We start from the raw sequence: 20,622 nt of genomic DNA on the forward strand, positions 1-20,622 counted from the left end.
TAAAAATACAAAAATTAGCCAGGTGCAGTGGCAGGTGCCTATAATCCCAGCTACTTGGTAGGCTGAAGCAGGAGAATTGCTTGAACCTGGGCAGCAGAGGTTGCAGTGAGCCATGATTGTACCATTGCACTCCAGCCTGGGTGACAAACTGAGACTCCATCTCAAAAAAAAAATTACCAGCAAAAGAAAGTCCAGGACCAGATGGATTCACAGCAGAATTCTACCAAACATTCAAAAAAGAATTGGTACCAATCCTATTGACACTATTCCATACGATAGAGAAAGAAGGAACCCTTCCTAATTCATTCTATGAAGCCAGCCCCACCCTGACACCAAAACCAGGAAAGGACATAACCAAAAAAGAAAACTACAGATTTTTGCTGAACATAGATGCTAAAATCCTTTTTTTTAAAAAAAACTAGCTAACCAAATCCAACAACATATCAAAAAGATAACCCACCATGATCAAGTGGGTTTCATACCAGGGATGCAGGGATGGTTTAACACACACAAGCCAATAAATGTGATACACCACATAAACAGAATTAAAAACAAAAATCACATGATCACCTCAATTGATACAAAAAAAAAAATTCAACAAAATCCAGCATCCCTTTATGATTAAAACTCAGCAAAATTGGCATACAAAGGTCATACCTTAATGTAATAAAAGCCATCTATGACAAACCCACAGCCAACATAATACTGAATGGGGAAAAGATGAAAGCATTCCCTCTGAGAACTAGAGCAAGACAAGAATGCCCACTCTCACCACTCCTCTTCAACGTAGTAATGGAAGTCCTAGCCAAAGCAATCAGACAAGAGAAAGAAATAAAGGGCATCTAAGTCAGTAAAGAGGAAATCAAACTGTCACTGTTTGAAGATGATGATTGTTTACCTTGAAAACTCTAAGGACTGCTCTAGAAAGCTCCTAGAACTGATAAAAGAATTCAGCAAAATTTCCGAATACAAGATTAACGTACACAAATCAGTAGCTCATCTATACACCAACAGCGACCAAGCAGAGAATCAAATCAAGAACTCAACCCGTTTTACAATAGCTGCAAAAAATAAAATAAAATACTTAGGAATATCCTAACACAGGATTCAAAAGACCTCTAAAAGAAAAACTACAAAACACTGATGAGATAAATCATAGATGACACAAACAAATGGAAACACATCCCATGCTGATGGATGAGTAGAATCAATATTGTGAAAATGACCATACTGCCAAAAGCAAACTACAAATTCAATGCAATCCCCATCAGAATACCATCATCATTCTTTGCAGAATTAGAGAAAACAATTCTAAAATTCATATGGAACCAAAAAAGAGCCCACATAGCCAAAGCAAGACTAAGTAAAAAGAAGAAATCTGGAGGCATCACATATCTGATTTCCAACTATACTATAAAGCCATAGCCATTAAAACAGCATGATACTGGTATAAAATAGACACATAGACCAATGGAACAGAATAAACCCAACTACTTACAGCCAACTGATCTTCAACAAAGCAAACAAAAACATAAAGTGGGGAAAGGACACCCTTTTCAATAAATGGTGCTGGCATAATTGGCTAGCCACATGTAGGAGAATTAAATCAGATCCTCATCTCTCACCTTATATAAAAATCAACTCAAGATGGATTAAGGACTTAAACCTAAGACCTGAAGCTATAAAAATTCTAAAAGATAACATTGGAAAAATTCTTCTAGACATGGGCTGAGGCAAGGATTTCATGACCAAGAACCCAAAGCAAATGCAATAAAAACAAAGATAAATAGCTGGGACATAATTAAAGAGCTTTTCCATGGCAAAAGAAACAGTAATCAGAGTAAACAGACAACACACAGAGTGAGAGAAAACCATCACAATCTATACATCTGACCAAGGACTACTATCCAGAATTTACAACTAACTCAAACAAATTAGTAAGAAAAAAGCAAACAACCCTATCAAAAAGTGGGCTAAGGACATGAATAGACAATTCTCAAAAGATATATAAATGGCTAACAAACATATGAAAAAATGTTCAACATTACTAATAATCAGGGAAATGCATCTCAAAACAACCATGAGATACCACCTTAGTCCTGTAACAATGGCCATAACCAAAAATATAAAAAAACAGTAGATGTTGGCATGGATGTGGTGAACAGGGAATGCTTCTACACTGCTAGTGGGGATGTAAAGTAGTACAGTTACTATAGAAAACAGTGTGGAGATTCCTTAAAGAACTAAGCTATCATTTGATCCAGCAATCCCACTACTGGATATCTGCCCAGAGGAAAAGAAATCATTATTCAAAAAAGATACTTGCCCATGCATGTTTATAGCAGCACAATTCACAATTGCAAAATTGTGGAACCAACCCAAATGCCCATCAATCAATGAATGGATAAAGAAACTGTTTTATATATATATATATACACACACACACACATATATATATACACACACACACACACTGTGGAAAACTACATAGCCATAAAAAAAGGAATGAATCAACAGCATTTGCAGTGACCTGGATGAGATTGGAGACTACTATTCTAAGTGATGTAACTCAGGAATGAAAAACCAAACATTGTACGTTCTCACTGATATGTGGGAAGCTAAGCTATGAGGACACAAAGACATAAGAATGACACAATGGACTTTGGGGACTTGAAGGGAAGAGTGGGAGGCGGTGACAGATGAAAGATTACAAATATGGTGCAGTGCATACTGCTAGGGTGATGGGTGCACCATAATCTCATAAATAGTCACTAAAGAACCTACTCGTGTAATCAAATACTACCTGTACCCCAATAACTTATGGAAAAATAAAATAAAACCTTTTGTTCTTTCCTTTAAAACTTTGGAAGTAAAATATTATATCTCACCCTATTACCACGGTGGAGCTTAGTAAATTTTGACTTGTGTGAAACAGAACTTTGTCTAGACCTGAGTTGACCAATTGTCTCTTTCATGATCATGCTACTCTAGTGGTTTGAACTATGTAAACCTTCTAGTCATCTGTATATACAATGTATCACATGATTATGTATTATTGGACTACATGGGTCTCCAGGGAACCCTCAATTTCTACTTTGACAGGGGTGAGAATCAGGAAGACCTCGAATCCCTGGATGTATGTTGTATGAAAGGGAAAAGTCTTCAACACTCTAACCAATGCTAACATGATAACATCACATGGTTTCAGTCCAGGCTTTGTACAAACACAGAAAAGATGTGATAGCTAATATTAAATATAATTCTTTGACCTGTATTTTTTGAGATTTTGCTGTATGAAAAGCAGTGTAATAAAAATGGGGAAATGAAAGAAATTTAAATACTTGCTTCACTCACAAGCAGTTTACTACCTAGTTGAGACAAGGAAAGAAAACCAATCCAGATAGCTTTTTGCCCAAATGATCTATGTAATCGAAGTACCTAAAGAACTATCAATCATGTACAACAAATTTCACTGGAGTATCATTAGCAATAACAAAGTCTGGAAACAATTTAACCATCTAACATTGTGAGATAAATTAAATAAACTGGTATATCCATTGAACTATTCAGTCATTTAATAGAATGAGATAAATCTCTGTGCAGTGCTATGGAAAGTATTCCAAGAATGTTTTTTAAGGAAAAGAGGCCAGGTGTACATCTTTTGACCTCTTATTCTTTAAAAATATGTAAAATGTAAAATGTTAAAAATGTAAAATGGTTTTTACATTCTTAGATTAGTTTAAAAGCTCAAAATCACTAATCCCTAGAGAAATGCAAATTAAAACCACAATGAGATACCATCTCACATAAGTTAGAATGGCTATTACTAAAAAGTAAAAAAAAAAAAAGGAAGAAAGAAACTGATGCAGGTGAGATTGTGAAGAAAAGGGAACGCTTATACACTGCCAGTGGGAATGTAAATTAGTTCAGCCATTGTGGAAAGCAGTTTGGCTACTGCTCAAAGAACTTAAAAAAAAATTACTACTTGAACCAACAATCTTATTATATTGGGTATATACCCAAGGGAATATAAATTGTTCTGCCATAAAGACAGATGAACATGTATGTTCATCACAGCACTATTCACAATAGCAAAGACATGGAACTAACCTAAACACCCATCCACAGTGACTGGATAAAGAAAACGTGGTACATATACACCATGGAATACTATGAAGCCATAAAAAAGAATGAGATAATATTCTCTGCAGCAACATGGATGGAACTGGAGACCATTATCCTAAGCAAACTAACACAGGAATAGAAAACCAAATGCAGCATGTTCTCACTAATAAGTGGGAACTAAACATTAAGTACATATGGACACAAAGAAGAGAACAACAAACACTGAGGCCTTCTGAAGGTTGAGAGGAGTGTAAAGATTAAAAAACAAACAAACAAACAAAAACCCTACCTATGAGGCACTATGTTGATTACCTGGGTGACAAAATAATCTGTACACCAAATCCCCACAGCAAGTAATTTACCTATATAACAAACTTCACATGTACCCCTGAACCTAAAATAGTGAAAAAATGAAAAAGAAGCCATGGACGGAATAGTGTGTATAATATGCCCCCAATTGTAATAAAAGAGGTATATATTCATGGTACATATGTATTTTTATATATATCCATGGAAATTTTCTGATAGGATACATCATTAATTCTTAAAAGTTATCACCTCGTGTAGGGAACAAGGCATAGACATGGCCACCTCCAGAGTATGATCATAGGCAATGAGAATCCCCATGGCCTTTGAAGAAAATATGTTTCACGCAGGAGAAATAGTTTAATTAATCCTGTTTTCCAAAAGCCAAAGTTTGGGATTAAAGTTCATCTTTCTTTATGCCCTTTTCAGGTATTGTGGTCAGTAAGCCCAAAGATGGAATGTCCTGGCCAGTGATTGTAGCAGCTTTACTCTTTTGCTGCATGATATTGTTTGGTCTTGGAGTGAGAAAATGGTGTCAATACCAAAAAGAAATGTGAGTATAATATTAACACATGCAGGAACGGACAGCTTTTCATTGTAAAATATTCATCAGTACAATATATTATTACTCTGTGAAGTTCCTCCCATATTTTAATGAAGAAATAAGGCTCACAGAAGCTCAGAGAGATTATATAGCTTTCCCAGCATCACACAGTTGGGATTAAATACACAACTCCTGACTCAGTATCCCTCTCTGCATTGGCCAGTCAGGCTGTAGCATTCATCAGATAGAGCAAGTCTGTGGACATGCAATGAGAACTGAGCCTTACCTCCCCTCAAAACTAAAACTGATTTTTCTTTTAATCTTCATTATTTTTTCATTTTCATGCATCTTTGAACTGCCTAGTCTCCGCTGGTCCTAGATGCTCAAGTGTGAAATTGAGTGAGAAAGGTAATTTTAAGAGATTTCCAGCCACTTTTTTACTACAGTGGGCTTTTACTGCCCTTTTCCTTTTTTCCCAAGCAGAAAATAAAGTAAGCATTGGGTTACTCGTTTTTGTCTTGTTGAAATATTTTCCAAAACCCTTCTCCAGTCAGCAGGCTGGAATGGTACATAAGGTTAAGCCTCATTTTTCTGACTTGCTATTTTGAGTCAGTCTGGATTGGGCCATCATTGGAAGAGACCCCAGTACCCAGAGCTGATCTTCCGCTGGTCTTACTACTGCTCTAAGATAACATTAACCATCTTGCCATATGCTTTTCTACCTTTTGCAGAGTATCCTTGAAGACTCTATAACCACATACAGGGAGTGGTGAATACAACACTAAACCAGAAGTTAGAAATTCTGGGTTATTTTCCAAGGACTACAATTTGACCACCACATGACCTTGAGAAACTCATAATTCCTCCAAAAAACAAAAGTAAAACAAAAGTGCACATTTTGTAGAATTGTACCTACCTATTAATACATATGAAGTCTCCATTAAAGCATCTGAAAATTGGGTAACAGGGATTAGAGAGCTTTATATTAAATGAACAAATGAAATCTGAAAATCTGAATTGATTTTTTAAATTGTTCTGTATTCAAATGTTTGTTTTATATGGAGATGAGAATCAATCTCTCCATCCTCCTTCCCCCACCACCCACTCTTTATCTCTCCTAAGAGGCTATGGATTGCCAGGGCGTGGAGGTGTTTGAGTGATGGACATAAAGATGTTCACAGATATGTTTCTGTTTCCTGATATCAAGATAGCTAGAGCATTTGTATAGCTAAATTCCACACTAAGTTGGCTCTTTAACGCATTTCAGAAAAAGAGATGACTTGCACTAACATAAAATAGTGCTTTGTGCAAAGATGGCTTTAAGAATGTTCACTGATTCAAACAAAAGGGATTTAGGCATTATCTAGCCAGTGCTCAGGGATTGAGAAGAGCTTTACTTCCCATCTCTACCATATCCGCACAGTACATAGTGAGTGTTTGGGCAAAGGCTGGGGCTAGGGTTAGCAAAGGGGCTGTATGAAAAGCTTCAGTCTTAAATCCTAGAATTTTAAGATTTAGTCTCGGGAGGAAAATTTTAACCCACATAAGAGAAACATTTCTTCTATTAGGAGGCAGTTTTCATGCAGAGTATCAGTTCTGGTGAAAAGACTTGAATTGTCAGTCTGGTTCTCTTGAGCAAGTTGTTTAAAACCTCTGAGCCTCAGTTTTATCTGTAGATGGTGATGCATTTCCTGCACACAAAGTAAATAATGTTATGACAAAAATGCTTTGCAAACTACAAAGTACCATCTAAATATTAACTAATAGTAACATCATGAGGTTCAAATGGCTGACAGGACTAAAAAGCACAGGGTTATGCCAGCAAAACTGCTGAAAGAACTGGGAAGGTATGTCTCTTTCTCATCAATCTGTGTTCTCCTTTAAAGAAACAACGCATGTCTGTGTGCGTGTGCATAACACTGCCTTACATTCTTAGCACTGAAAGACCAATATTTTGTTCCTAGCATGGAAAGACCTCCACCTTTTAAGCCACCACCCCCTCCTATCAAGTACACTTGCATTCAAGAGCCCAGCGAAAGTGACCTGCCTTATCATGAGATGGAGACCCTCTAGTCTCGTGAGACTTTGCCCCATGGCAGAACTCTGCTGGAATCCTATTGAGAAGGTAGACATTGTGCTTTATTAATATAGTCGCTCTTCAGCCACGCCTTTGCTGCAGCTGAAATGGAAGTCAGAAGTGAGTGACCTGTTTTCCCAGCAACTCACCCCCCTTCGTCTCCAAATGCCTGAAGCTTAACCAAGAGTGAGAGGATATGTCATGTTCACACTCAATGCAATTTGTAGTGGTTTTCTTGCTTATGTAAGAAGTACACATTAGGCTGCCATCATCAAAAAAATACAGTATTTTCATTTAAATTCTCTGAGGGAGGGACAACAATGGTTTCAAGTGTATGCCTATGCCTGATCCTCTTATTTGAACATCTATCAACATTGTAAACTCTTTGCCAAAATCCTGGGGCTTTGCTGCATTCCCTAAGATAATCATTATAGGAAAAAGAATATGTAAAAGTTCTAACGAGGCTGCCAAGTAATGGAGAAGTATTGTTAGTCTTCATATTGAAATTCTGTTGTTTATTTTCATGGACAGAAAACAGAAACTTTGCACAGGAACCACATTTTCAATCCTCCTTCACTGTATTCCCACCATGTTCAGCCCAGACTCCTGCCATGTGGACCAGGATGAAGAGGGATCAAACAGATAATTAGCCAACAACCAAGTAACCTAGAAGATATAAAACTCCACTGGCCTCTAAAATTATATCAGCCAAGAGTGGTTTCATCTGAATGCCTTCGTGTGTATGTCCATCAAACTGGTACCAAACTGTTTTGTAAAGTAAACAGGCAGCCTACGTCCAACCCTACTCATCTAATTCCTGTTTTTCTCTTTTTCATCTGGGGACTTTCCTGTTCGTTTAACCTGCTTGTTTTGATCTGTTTTGAAAAAGAGAAATAGCCTCAAATCAGATCAGCACTGATTAATTAACCCTGCTCCTACCAATCTTTTACAGAACAGTTGAAGCAGAATGTGCAGGTGTCAGAGAAGAAACTTAGTCAGCCAGACGTGTTCTGTATTCAGCAACAGTTTGTGAGGGAATAAATGACTAATCCTCCTCGTCCCTTGAAACCTTCCCACACTCCCTGCTCCAGGAGGTAAAAACAGATGTTGTTGACAGATAGTGATAGGCAAATTCTGTGTGGACTTTAGTCTCAAAAGGAAACTTCCGTTCACTTGCAGTATGCTTATCCCTGACTGCACATGAGAATACCTTGTGCAGAGTTATTTGGAGATTATGTCTTTTTCTTAAATACCATGGTTGTCACACTTCAGTTTAATTAAATCAGAATGTCTGAGGAGTGAGGCGCAGGCATCAGCACTCTCAGATGATTCACATGTTCAGCAAAGATGAGAACCATCGAGCCAGTGGAAGTTCTTTCTCATCACTCAGAATCTTAGGTAGGTGCTTAACTCTTGTGGTGGCCAGCCTCCAAGATGAGCCCCAATGTTTGTGCCTCCTACTATTCACACCCTTATACAGTTCCCTCTGATGCTGAATACAGATGATTTATATAACCTGGGGCCAGGATTAAGGTGAGGCAATCAATGTATCTAGGGAAAAAAATTTAAGGAGGTATTCACACTCAGGGTCATGCACTTGCACAATGTTGAGATGGAGTACCAGTCTCATCCTTGGTATAGCCAAAAAAGCTTAGAAATGACCAAGACTAGGTCACAAAATACACTGTGGCTTCCACTTTGATCCCTCTTTGACCACTGACACTGGGAAAAGTCCATTCCCATGCCATGAAGACACCCAGGCAGCTCTATTGAGAAATCTACCTGTCAAGGAACTGAGGTATTTTGCTAATAAGCACCAACTTGCCAGCCATGTAAGGGAGCCATCTTAGAAGCAGATTCTCCAGCCTCCAGTCAAGTCTTCAGGTAATTGCAACTTCAGCTGATCTTTTGACCAAGACCTAAAGAGAGCCAGAACTACCCAGCTAAGCCTTTTTCTAAACTTCTGAACTTCTAACACTATAAAATAATAAGTGCTTGTTGTTTAACACGATTAATTTTGAGTATAATTTGTTACATAGCAATAGATTACTGAAATACAGCTCAACAACTGGAAAAATAAACGGTTTACCTGCCTTAATTATTTATCTACAATTCCTTATTAGTTCTCAAGAAACAAATGCTAGCTTCATATGTATGGCTGTTGCTTTGCTTCATGTGTATAGTTATTTGTATTTAATGCGACTTAATCATCAGTAATTTGTGTACAAAGCATTATGGCTTTATTTTACTGTTTTACTAGAACATATGAATATAAGTAGAAAGTGGGGGTAGAGAGTGGCAGAGTTGGAGGTATTTGGATTGTTTCACTAAAGGGAGAGACAGTTTTATAGTATAACATAAATCCATGTAATTTATCAACCCATCACATGACAGGTGTCTTACTGTGTTTTTATATTAGCTCTTCTTTGAAGTACACTCTTTTAGTCTCGTAATTAAGTTCTGGCCAGCATTTGCACATTCATTACCACTTGAATAGAGTTAGCAGTTGCTTATAAATGGGGTGATCTTCAGTGAGTAGTTCAGAGGAACTTTTCACAAACCTGCAAATTGGAGGGGCTCCAGTTGCCTTTTAGGTAGTGCTGTGAGCTTGACCACCCTTATTTGACTAAAATGACAGTTTCATTTGAACCCTAAATTGTGTGTGAGTAAATTCATAGAGTGTCTCAACCAGCAACTCCTGTCGCCAGAAGTGAATTTAGCTCTGTCTCATAGGAGAAATAGCAATACTAGACTCTAATCCCTAAAGTTTCATTTTCACTTAGAAAAAGCCATATGTAATCATGTTTGTCACTCATTTCCAAAGCACTATGTGTTAGTTAACATTGTTATTCACATATTCATTTCCTTACCCACCTGCACCAGGAGCACACCTCAACTTGACAATGTGATTTGTTTTGCAATGGAGTATCATGGGCATGACTAACCCCTGGTTTGAAAAATACTTCTATGATTGGTTTCACTCTCTTCTTTTCTACCATCACCATGAGAAGATCATTTTCAGACTAGCCTACTAGTGCCAAGAAGAAAAAGAAAGGCTCATGGAGCAGAACCACCCAAGGCTGGCCCAGTCTAGATCAGCAAAACCCACAGCCTACCTCAACAGGCACATAAGTTAAATACTGTTGCATGCTACTGAAATTGTGTGATTATTACACAACATTGTAGCAATAGTTAACCTACACATATAGATCCAGAGGTAGGCATATTTTAGCTCATATGTAAGTGCCTAATGCATTTTTTTTTTTTTAAAAAAGAGTATTTTCTATTTTCTTTGGTTCAACATGAGTTTTGTTTTAACAGGAAGATATGGTTAACTTCACCAAAATAACTTTTTAAAGATCATAGAACATTTGACCAGGATGGGTATTAGAGGCCATTTTACAAATAATGAGTTAGGGGTTCTGTGAAATTGACTTGTCCAAGGTCACACAATTAGAAATGGTAAAACCAAAATGATGACCCAGCTCTCTGATTTCTAGCCTAGAGTGTAATTGATCTTTAATTGCTTTGGTATCTTCTTTTACTATAGACAAGAGCTACTGCTTTGTGTGCTTTTGAGTAAACATTGGTTTTTTATGCCTTGGTAGTATATGCTAAAAATTGTAACAGAAAGCAAAGAAAAGTAGAAATAATTAACCCTGTGGGGTAGCATGCTCTAGAAAGTGTCAAAGAACATGAGGAAATGAAAAAAGAAAAGAGAGTAATCAAGATCAGAAGTTGAAAAGAAAGTTTAGAGAAATTTACTAAGGCGAGAGATAATGAAAAATGTCTCAGAGGCTCTGAACAGGGGAAGAGGTCCTTAGAGGCAGCCCTCTTGGCACCCGGACTTAGGATGGTGACTTTGAACCTGAAGGTTGAATCTTCAGAAATACACAAACTTTGTTCTCTCTGAGATGAAGGCTGAGATGCATAGCCTAATTGACTTTTTGACAGCAGCAATCATGGCTGTGTCAACTAGCTAAAGGATGGGTGTCCACATTAACTGGCTGAAACACATAGTGAGAATTGGGGAATTAAGGCAGTTTATTTCCCAGCTCCTACAAAGGTGCCTTTTTCCTGGATTTCCTGGATTACTAACAAAGGCACCATGCTCCAGTCAGGAAGCCATGACCAGAAAGCAGGACACTATGACCTTAAGCTAGGTCAGGGCCAGAGAACACTATTGGAATTATTCTCAAAGCTTGAATGGTGCATCTGTGATGGGTCTTGATGTTTTGTGAGTGTAAATAACAGAAATGGGAGTAACAGAATCTAAATTTTTCTCCTCAGACAGCATCTTTGTATCCTCCAATCTCTGTTAGCCAAATCTCCAAAGTCTTTCCTGTTCTGCTCACTCAGATTCCTCATATTTGTTCAAAGACTGTGGCATTGTGATTGTGGGGAGGGACAATGGGGGGAGTAATAAGGAAGAGCAACAAACCCAATATCACAACATAAAGAAAAGAGCATGGCGGGGGCCATATCCAGCTACCCTCGGTAAGTACTAGAAACTTACGCACATTTGCCCTGAGTTTTGTCAGACTAAGTCCCATTTAGTGTCCAAAGAAGATATATCAGCAAATAAAATTGGCTACAGCATTATGCCATTCAACTATCACCAGAAAATACTTAAAAGTACCAAGAAGGTAGGCTGGAGGGGATAGAACAACAGTTGCATGAACCCTGCAGAGAAGTTTGATAGTGGACCTGATATCCTGAGAGCCATGTGTAAGAGTTAACCTCTCTATTCTGCATTTTCTCTCTTCAGAGCATAATTATCTGTTAATGCTGAATAGGAAGATGAACAGGGATCTGAGAAGTCCATCTATGGTAAAATCATTTTTGCATGACCGGTTTAAGATAAGCCTAATTCCACTCTTACAGATAATTGGGTTGCATTGGATTTTTCTTAAATATAAAGCCATTGCACTGATTCAAAGGGACATGCTTTGGTGACTAATAGATCTGAAATCTAACACAATAATAAATAAGAATTGATTTTAATTTTGTGGCTAGTTACTAGAAAAGTCTGACAAGCACTTTTCCTGAATACCTCTTTTGGATGGTCAGTTTAGGATTTGTAGATTCCACACTCATGAAATTGATATAAAAAAAAATCTAAGAACTGCTTATTGCCTTCAGTGAATGTAAAACGTAATGGAAGAGCTAGACATTTAAACAAATACATACAGTGTGATACATATAAAAAAATATGCACAAAGAAGAGAAAATAATGAAGGAAAAGGTATGATTTCAGGGACAACATGTGAGAAATACTTTTAAAGGCTTCAGAAAGGAGTCTGTTGATAGAGGCAAGGCCACGGCAGTAGAGACCCCAATATCTGAGACATAGTGATGGGAATTGAAAACATTACCTAAGGGTTATCCCAAGAGTGCAAGAAGCATTTGATGATAGAAAATTGCTCAATATAATTTACCATATAAACAGAACTAAGGAGAAAAAGGATAGGAATAATCTCCATAGCTGTTTAAAAAATCTTTGGCAACATTCAACACCCATTCCTACTAAAACCTCTTGAGAAAAAGGATATTTTCTTGACTATATATGCATAATACATGCATGCATATCTATAGCTATATTTGTAGATACATATATATGTACAGTTATAGTATATAAATACTATATATAGTTATATATGTGTGCATATACATATACTATATGGTATAAATATATATAACCACAATTGTATGAATATATATGCAATGAAAGAAAAGATGGATATATTTAGCTACTTAAAAATAAAAACAATATGCATGAGAGAGAAAGCAAAGTCAAAAGGCAAATAATAAAGTAAGTGAAAATATTTACAACATATATCTCAGATGATATATCAATATACATATCTTTATCAATATATTTAGTTGATAACTTACAAATATTGAGGATAAAAAAACTGAAAAATCCTATGGAAAAATAGGCTAAAGCCATGAACAAATAATTCACACACAAAAATTAAAATACTCTTAATCACTTGAAAAACATGAAATTTATTCATAATAAAAGAAATCCAAATTTTAAATGTACTGAGACATCAGTTCTTCTCCATTTAATGGTCATGAATTTCAAGTTTGACAATATTCTCTGTTATCAAGGCTTTGGGGAAAACATGCACACTCATATACTGCTGAAGGGAGTGCAAAATGGTGCCACCAATATTGAGAAGAATATGATGATATTTAGCAAAACTATGTATTATTTATTGACATTGTAATTCAACTTCAGGAATTCACCCTGAAGCTCGGCCTCCAACAATATCAAAATATATATGCACAAGGTTATTTTGGCATCTTTATGTGGATTCACAAAGTATTTGAAATTATCTAAATGTCCAATATAGGAAATTGGTTGAATAAAATGTGGTAAATACACAAAACAGAATTAATGTGCAGTTGTAAAAACAAGAAAGAAGAAAATCTCTGTCAACTGATATGGAGTGATTTCCAGAGATATTATTAAGTGAGAAAGGTGAAGTACAAACAGCATGTAATATGCTACCTTTGTGTAAGAAAGAAGGAAAAATTTAAAAAAATTGAAGTATGTATATGCCTATTTTTACAAAAAGAAACAGGAGAGATAAATCAAGAAATGATGGAGTTGAGGGGTAAAGAAAGAACAGAGTGGGAGGGAAATATGGAGGAGTGACCTTTCCTGTATATACCTTTCTGTATAATTTTGCCTGAAAAAAAGAATATTAGTATTCTACATATTAAAATAATAAAATTAAATAACAGGAAAAAAACTAAAACTGAAAGCATTTGTATGTTAAATAAATACCATAAGCACACTGAAAGAGAAAAAAGAAAGAAAAAACTAATCCAGGCCAGGTGTGTTGGCTCACACCTGTAATCCCAGCGCTTTGGGAGGCCAAGGCGAGTGGATCATGAAGTCAGGAGTTTGAGACCAGCCTGGCCAACATAGTGAAACCCCATCTCTACTAAAAATACAAAAAATAACCAGACATGGTGGCACGTGCCTGTGGTCCCAGCTACTTAGGAGGTTGAGGCAGGAGAATTGCTTGAACCCAGGAGGTGGAGGTTGTGGTGAGCCGAGATCACACCACTGCACTCCAGACTGGGCAATAGAGCAAGACTCTATCTCAAAAAAAAAAATAAATAAAAATCTAACCCAAGTAGCTAGGAACACAAAATTTGACTATATTTGACTATATACCCCAGTCTCATGTAGGGTGGGGTGGGGGTGGTGGGAACAGGGTGAGAATTGTAAGCAAATCTGGAAGACTTGGTAGTAAGATTGGTTTTTTTTAATTGTAATGATACAAGCAAAGCAATTTTGAAACATTGTTATGTATTATAAGGTTACATAAATGTGTAAATGTGTTGTCATTGGGTGCCCAGGTTCTCATTGAGGGAAAAGGAACATAGAAATATGGAATAAGGAAAGACTGGAAAGAACCCTGTGTAGATGCAGGGATGGAGTCAAATTGGCAGTACCAATGCAAACTCATGATTTCCACAATATGTGTGTGTATGTATGTGTGTGTGTATGCATGTGTATGTGCATGAAGGTTAGTGTCCTTCTCAAGTATCACATCTGGAGACCCCATGATGTCCACCTGTCCTTCATCGGTAATCTTAATCTTAATCACATCTGTGTGTAAATGTGCTTGAGCATGCATGTGTGTTTTGCATTGCAAATATGTATATGTGCATATATTTCCTAGATGTGTCTTTTGAAAAGACTAAGAAGCAAAGATATCCCAGTAGCAAAAAGCATACCTACATCCACATCTTGATTTTCAATATAATTTCCTGCTGAAAGGAACTGAACTCAGAGAAATGTCTAAGGACAAAGTAGACAAAAGTGAATTGGAAATACTTTGTTAGGTCAGAAAATAAGAACATAGTCCAAAAACTGCTAGGGTATGTCAGAAGGATATAGGAGTCAGTTTGAAAGGACTCCCACTGTACACATCTAGGAAAATTTGAACATCGATATAGTTAAGTATATTAATGAGTTAGAAACCATTGAGAAAAGCAGGAATTCATGAGTCCTTACCAGTAATAAATGATAGCTATATATATAGGTAGATAGGTGGAGAGAGTCAGAGAGAGAAAGGAGGGCTCTCATCTATAGCAAAACTTCAAGAGCAGATTAAGAAATATGAAGGGAGTGCTGAAATTCAGAAGTTATCATTTTGTAATCAGCATAATAAAGATTGCATCAGGCTAGAATAATCGATGGATACTAAATCGAGGAAATTTTGATGAAGACCAGGATAAATGCATGGTCTCTAAGTGCCTCCCTGTAAAAATCTTATTGGTTGCAAAGGAGAAAAAGAAACAGTAATTACGCAGTGGAGAAATTAGACAAGAAGTTGATGAAGTGATCGAAATTAATATCATCAGTGAGAGAGAGAGGGATGTTGTGCTCCTCCAAATGTAATACCCTGGGAAGGACACAATATCACCTATGCAGTATTAGGGCAGAGTATAACCGAACTAAATCCAATCACAAAGTAGTATCAAATAAATACAAAATAAGATATATTCTATTGTGTCTGCCATTCATCAGGGATATTGGCCTGAAGTTTTCTTTTTTCATTGTGTCTCTGCCAGATTTTGGTATCAGTCTGATGCTGGCTTCAAAGAATGAGTTAGGGAAAGGCCCCTCCTCCTCCATTTTCTGGAATAGTTTCAATAGGATCATGTCAGTTCTTCTTTGTACATCTGTTAGAATTTGGCTGTGAATCCATCGGGTCCAGGGCTTCTTTTGCTTCGTAGGTTCTTTGTTACTAATTCAATTTCGGAAGTTGATATTAGTCTATTCAAGGTTTCAGTTGCTTCCTGATTTAATCTTGGGAGATGGTGTGTTTCCAGAAATTTATCCGTTTCCTCTAGATTTCCTAACTTCTGTGCATAGAGTTGATCACAGCAGTCCCTGAGGATCTTTTCTATTTATGTGCGATCAGTTGTAATATTGTTTCTGATTGTTCTTATTTGGATCTTCTCTTTCCTTTTCTTTGTAAATCTTGCTAGTAGTCTATCAATCTCTTATTTTATTTTTTTGAAGAACCTACTTTTTGTTTCATTGATCTTTTGCATCTCAACTTCATTAAGCTCTTCTCTAATTTTAATTATTTCTTTACTTCTGTTAGCTTTGGTGTTTTTTTTTTCCTGTCCTTTTAGGTGCAGAGTTAGACTGTTAATTTTTAGGTGTTTCTAACTTTTTGATGAAAGCACTTAGGACTTTAAACTTTCTCCTTAACACTGCTTGGCTGCATCCCAGAGACTTTGGTAACTTGTATTCTTATTTTTATTAGTTCCAATGAATTTTTTATTTCACCCAGTAGTTATTCAGTAGGAAGTTCTTTAATTTCCAAAAATATTAGCAAACCAAATCTAGCAGCACATCAAAAAGTTAACATACCATGATCAAGTAGGCTTTATTTCTGGGATGCAAGGCTGGTTTAACATATTCACACCAATGAATGGGATTCACCACATAAACAGAATTAAAAGCAAGAACCATATGATCGTATCAACAGATATAGGAAAAGCTTAAGATAAAATCCAACATTCCTTCATGATGAAAATCCTTAATGGATTAGGCATCAAAGGAACATACATCAAAATAATAGGAGTCATATATGCCCAACCCACAGCCAACATCACACTGAATAGGCAAAAGCTCAAGCCATTCCCCTTGAGAACTGAAACAAGACAAGTATGTCTACTCTCACCACTCCTGTTATACATAGTGCTGGAAGTCCCAGCCAGAGCAATTAGGCAAGAGAAAGAAACAAAAGACATCCCCATAATAAAAGAAGAAGTCAAACTATCTCTCTTCACTTATGACATGATTCCATATAGAAAATCCTAAAGACTGCCAGAAGGCTCTGCAAACTTCTGCAGCAGGCTTGAATGTCCCCCCAGAAAATGGATTTTTCTTTTCCACCACATGGTTGGGCTACAAATTTTCCAACCTTTTATGCTGTGCTTCGTTTTTAAATATAAGTTCTAGTTTCGGGTTATTTCTTTGTTTATGCAAATGAACATAGGCTTTAAGAAGCAGCCAAGTTACCTGCTTTGCACTTAGAAATTTCTTCTCCCAGATATTCTAAATCATCTCTCTTAAGTTCAAAGTTCCAGAGTTTTCTATGGCAGAGGCAAAATGCCACCAGTCTCTTTGCTAAAGCATAGCAAAAGTTACCTTTACTCCAGCTCCCAATAAGTTCCACATCTTCATCTGAGACTACCACAGCCTGGGCTTCACTGTCCATATCACTATCCACATTTTGGTCACAACCATTCAACAAGTCTCTAAGAAGTTCCAAACTTTCCCTCATCTTCCTGCCTTCCTCTGATCCCTGCAAAGTGTTCCAACTTCTGCCCATTACCCAGTTCCAATGTTGTGTCCACATTTTCAGGTATCTTTATAGCAATGTCCCATTTCTCTGGTACCAATTTGCTATATTATTCCATTCTCACACTGCTATAGAGACATACCTGAGACCGGGTAATTTATGGAGAAAAGAGGTTTAACTGGCTCACAGTTCCACAGGCTATACAGGAGGCATGGCTTGGGAGACCTCAGAAAACTTACAAACATGGTGGAAGGGCAAAGGGGAAGTAAGCAGGAGAGAGAGAGAGAGCAAAGGGGGAAGTCCTACACACTTTTAAACAAAAAAGTGAGTAGTACTTTTTTGCTACACACTTTTAAACAAATCTGTGAGATCTTGTGAGAATTCACTCACTATCACAAGAGCAGCAAGGGGGAAATCTGCCCCCATGATTCAATCACCTCCCGCCAAAAAAATGGACAAAAGACATGAACAGACATTTCTCAAAAGAAGAGATACAAGTGGCCAACAAACATGAAAAATGTTCAACATCACTAATCATTAGAGAAATACAAATCAAAATCACAGTGAGATACCATCTCCCACCAGCCAGAGTGGCCATCATTAAAAAGTCAAAAAACAGATACTGGCAAGGTTGTGAAGAAAAGAAATGCCTATACGCTTTTTAATTTTTATTTTATTTTATTTATTTATTTATTTATTTATTTATTTATTTATTTATTTATTTATTTATTTATTTATCTGAGACGGAATCTCACTCTGTCACCCAGGCTCGAGTGCAGTGGTGCAATCTCGGCTCACTACAAGCTCCACCTTCTGGGTTCACGCCATTCTCCTGCCTCAGCCTCCAGAATAGCTGGGACTACAGGCGCCCGCCACCACACTGAGCTAATTTTTTGTATTTGTAGAGTAGACAGGATTTCACCATGTTAGCCAGGATGGTCTCAATCTCCTGACCTTGTGATCTGCCCGCCTCGGCCTCCCAAAGTGCTGGGATTACAGGCGTGAGCCACCATGCCCGGCTGCTTATACACTTTTGGTGGGAATGTAAGTTAGTCCAGTCATTATGGAAAGCAGTCTGCAGATTTCTCAAAGAACTTAAAATAGTGCTACTATTCAACCTAGCAATCACATTACTGGGTATATACCCAAAGGAAAATAAATTATACTACCAAAAAGACATGTGCACATGTATGTTCATCACTGTGCCCTTCACAGTATCAAAAATGTAGAATTATCCCAGTTGTCCATCATTTGTGGACTGGATTAAAAAACTATGGTACATATATACTGTGGAATACTATACAGCCATTAAAAAGAATGACATCATGTCCTTTGCAGCAACGTGGATGTGGTTGGAGGCCAAAATCCTAAGTGAAGTAATGCAGGAACAGGAAAAAAATACCACATGTTCTCACTTATAAGTGGGAGCTAAACATTTAGCACATCTGGACATAAATATGAGAGCAATGGGCAATGTGGACGACTAGAGCATAAAGGGAAGGAGGAAGGCATGGTTTGAAAAATTACCTATCAAGTACTATGCTCACTACCTAAGTGAAAAGATCTGTACCCCAAACCTCAGCATCACACAATATCCTCATGCAACTTGTACATGTACCCCTGTATCTAAAATAAAAGTTGAAATTTTAAACAACAAAAAAAAGCTCTATTAAAAAGGGAGGACTGTATTTTTAAAAAATGTCAATACAAAGAAAGGCTCTAAAAATATTCTAGATTAAAGGAGGTTAAAGAGACATGACAATTGATTGCAATACCTAACTCTAGATTGAATCCTGTACTAGATGGGGGTAAATGCTATAAAAGAAATTTATTAGATCAGTTGACAAAATTAGAATATGGACAGACAACTAGATAAAAGTTTTTATAACTCTGATGTTGTTATGTAAGAGATATTTTTATTGTTAGGAAATATACAGTTATTATTTAGCAGTCAAAGGGCCATGATATAAAAAACTTAGCTTCAAAGGGTGTGTGTTCATGTGTGCATGTATATGTATATGCATACACTTATACATACATACATGCATGTATAGATATACATGTATATGCATACAGAGAGAGATGGAAGCAAATGACAAAGGGGGTAAATTGTTAAAGATAGATGAATCTAGGTAGATGGAATAAGTATGTGTGTGTGTATGTGTGTGTCTTTTAATATTTTTACTTTTGAAACTTTTTTTGAAGTTTGAAATTATTTCCAAGTAGAAAGTTTAAACAAAAGGTACTTGAGCAAGATCCTAATAAAAGATTCTTAATTTGAGTCAACACTACCCTATTTTTCCAAGACTGCAGCCTTTATACAGTACGACAAAATCCAAAATGCTATTTCACTGGAGGAGCAGGATTCTCTCTTTTCTCTGAGTGTTGTTTAATCTGAAAGTTCAGAAAGAAAATAAGCAAGGATTCAGCCCATAAGTTCACTGTTTTTATATCATTTCTGGGTCTTATTCTGCCCTAGGTATTGGCTGCGATCCACCAAAACTTCAATCAATTTTCCTTTCTTAAGGAGATAAATGGAGCCCTTTGATTTTCCCAAAACTCCAGGGCAAACTTATCCTCTCCCCATTAAATCATTTCATATCAAAGGAAACTAAGCTGTGTTTCTCCAGACTTCACCCAAGAGAGAGACTTTCATTCCTCCCTCAAACCCTTGAGCAGTGTTTCTTGTTGCTGCTTTAGTAGAAACTATGGAAACAGTTCACAGTTTACAGCAGCCCCTGCAGCAAGATCCCACACATTTGGCAGAACTGGGCAGACTCCTGCCCAACATCCCTACTGGGGGCTCTCCACACAGGAGCAGGGGCAGGAAGAAGGCTCAGCAATCACTTCTGCAGAACCTCCCCCTACGGAACTTTTACCCATTACTCCAAATTTTGGGTACACAGCTTGACCAATATTTATTTGTTCAACAAATGCTATTTGCAGATACTCTCTGTTCTATCCACTGAGATGAAATTTTTTGGTTTGCTATTGTTGCTTTAATGTTTATGTCAAAGTGTGCAGTGTCACTCCAAGATGAGGGAATGCGGGCTGTGAACTCTGTTGGACCCAAATGTCCTCAAAGGTGGAAAGTTGTCTTCACTCCTCCACACCCCCACTGTGAGGATGAGGCCAGACACAAAGTAATATTCAATTTAGTATCGTGTGAATGAATGACAGGAAATGGCGAATGAGTGAGTAGGAGAAAGAAAAATGCCTTGTGG

General features: G+C 37.1%; 1 protein-coding gene across 1 annotated transcript in view; it reads left to right on the top strand.

Moving 5' to 3' along the window:
* CD96 (CD96 molecule) overlaps positions 1-20,133 on the top strand; it is a 115,313-nt gene extending 95,180 nt beyond the window's left edge. Inside the window, exons 13-15 of the mRNA XM_011932761.1 lie at positions 4,861-4,984; positions 6,940-7,100; positions 19,878-20,133. Coding sequence (XP_011788151.1) covers positions 4,861-4,984; positions 6,940-7,048 — 233 coding nt within the window. The 3' untranslated portion in view covers positions 7,049-7,100; positions 19,878-20,133. The remainder of the gene's footprint in view (positions 1-4,860; positions 4,985-6,939; positions 7,101-19,877) is intronic.
* The last annotated feature ends 489 nt before the right edge of the window (positions 20,134-20,622 follow it).

This window comes from Colobus angolensis, unplaced genomic scaffold (genome assembly GCF_000951035.1).
Source record: "Colobus angolensis palliatus isolate OR3802 unplaced genomic scaffold, Cang.pa_1.0 Scaffold98, whole genome shotgun sequence".
NCBI classification, from domain to species: domain Eukaryota; kingdom Metazoa; phylum Chordata; class Mammalia; order Primates; family Cercopithecidae; genus Colobus; species Colobus angolensis.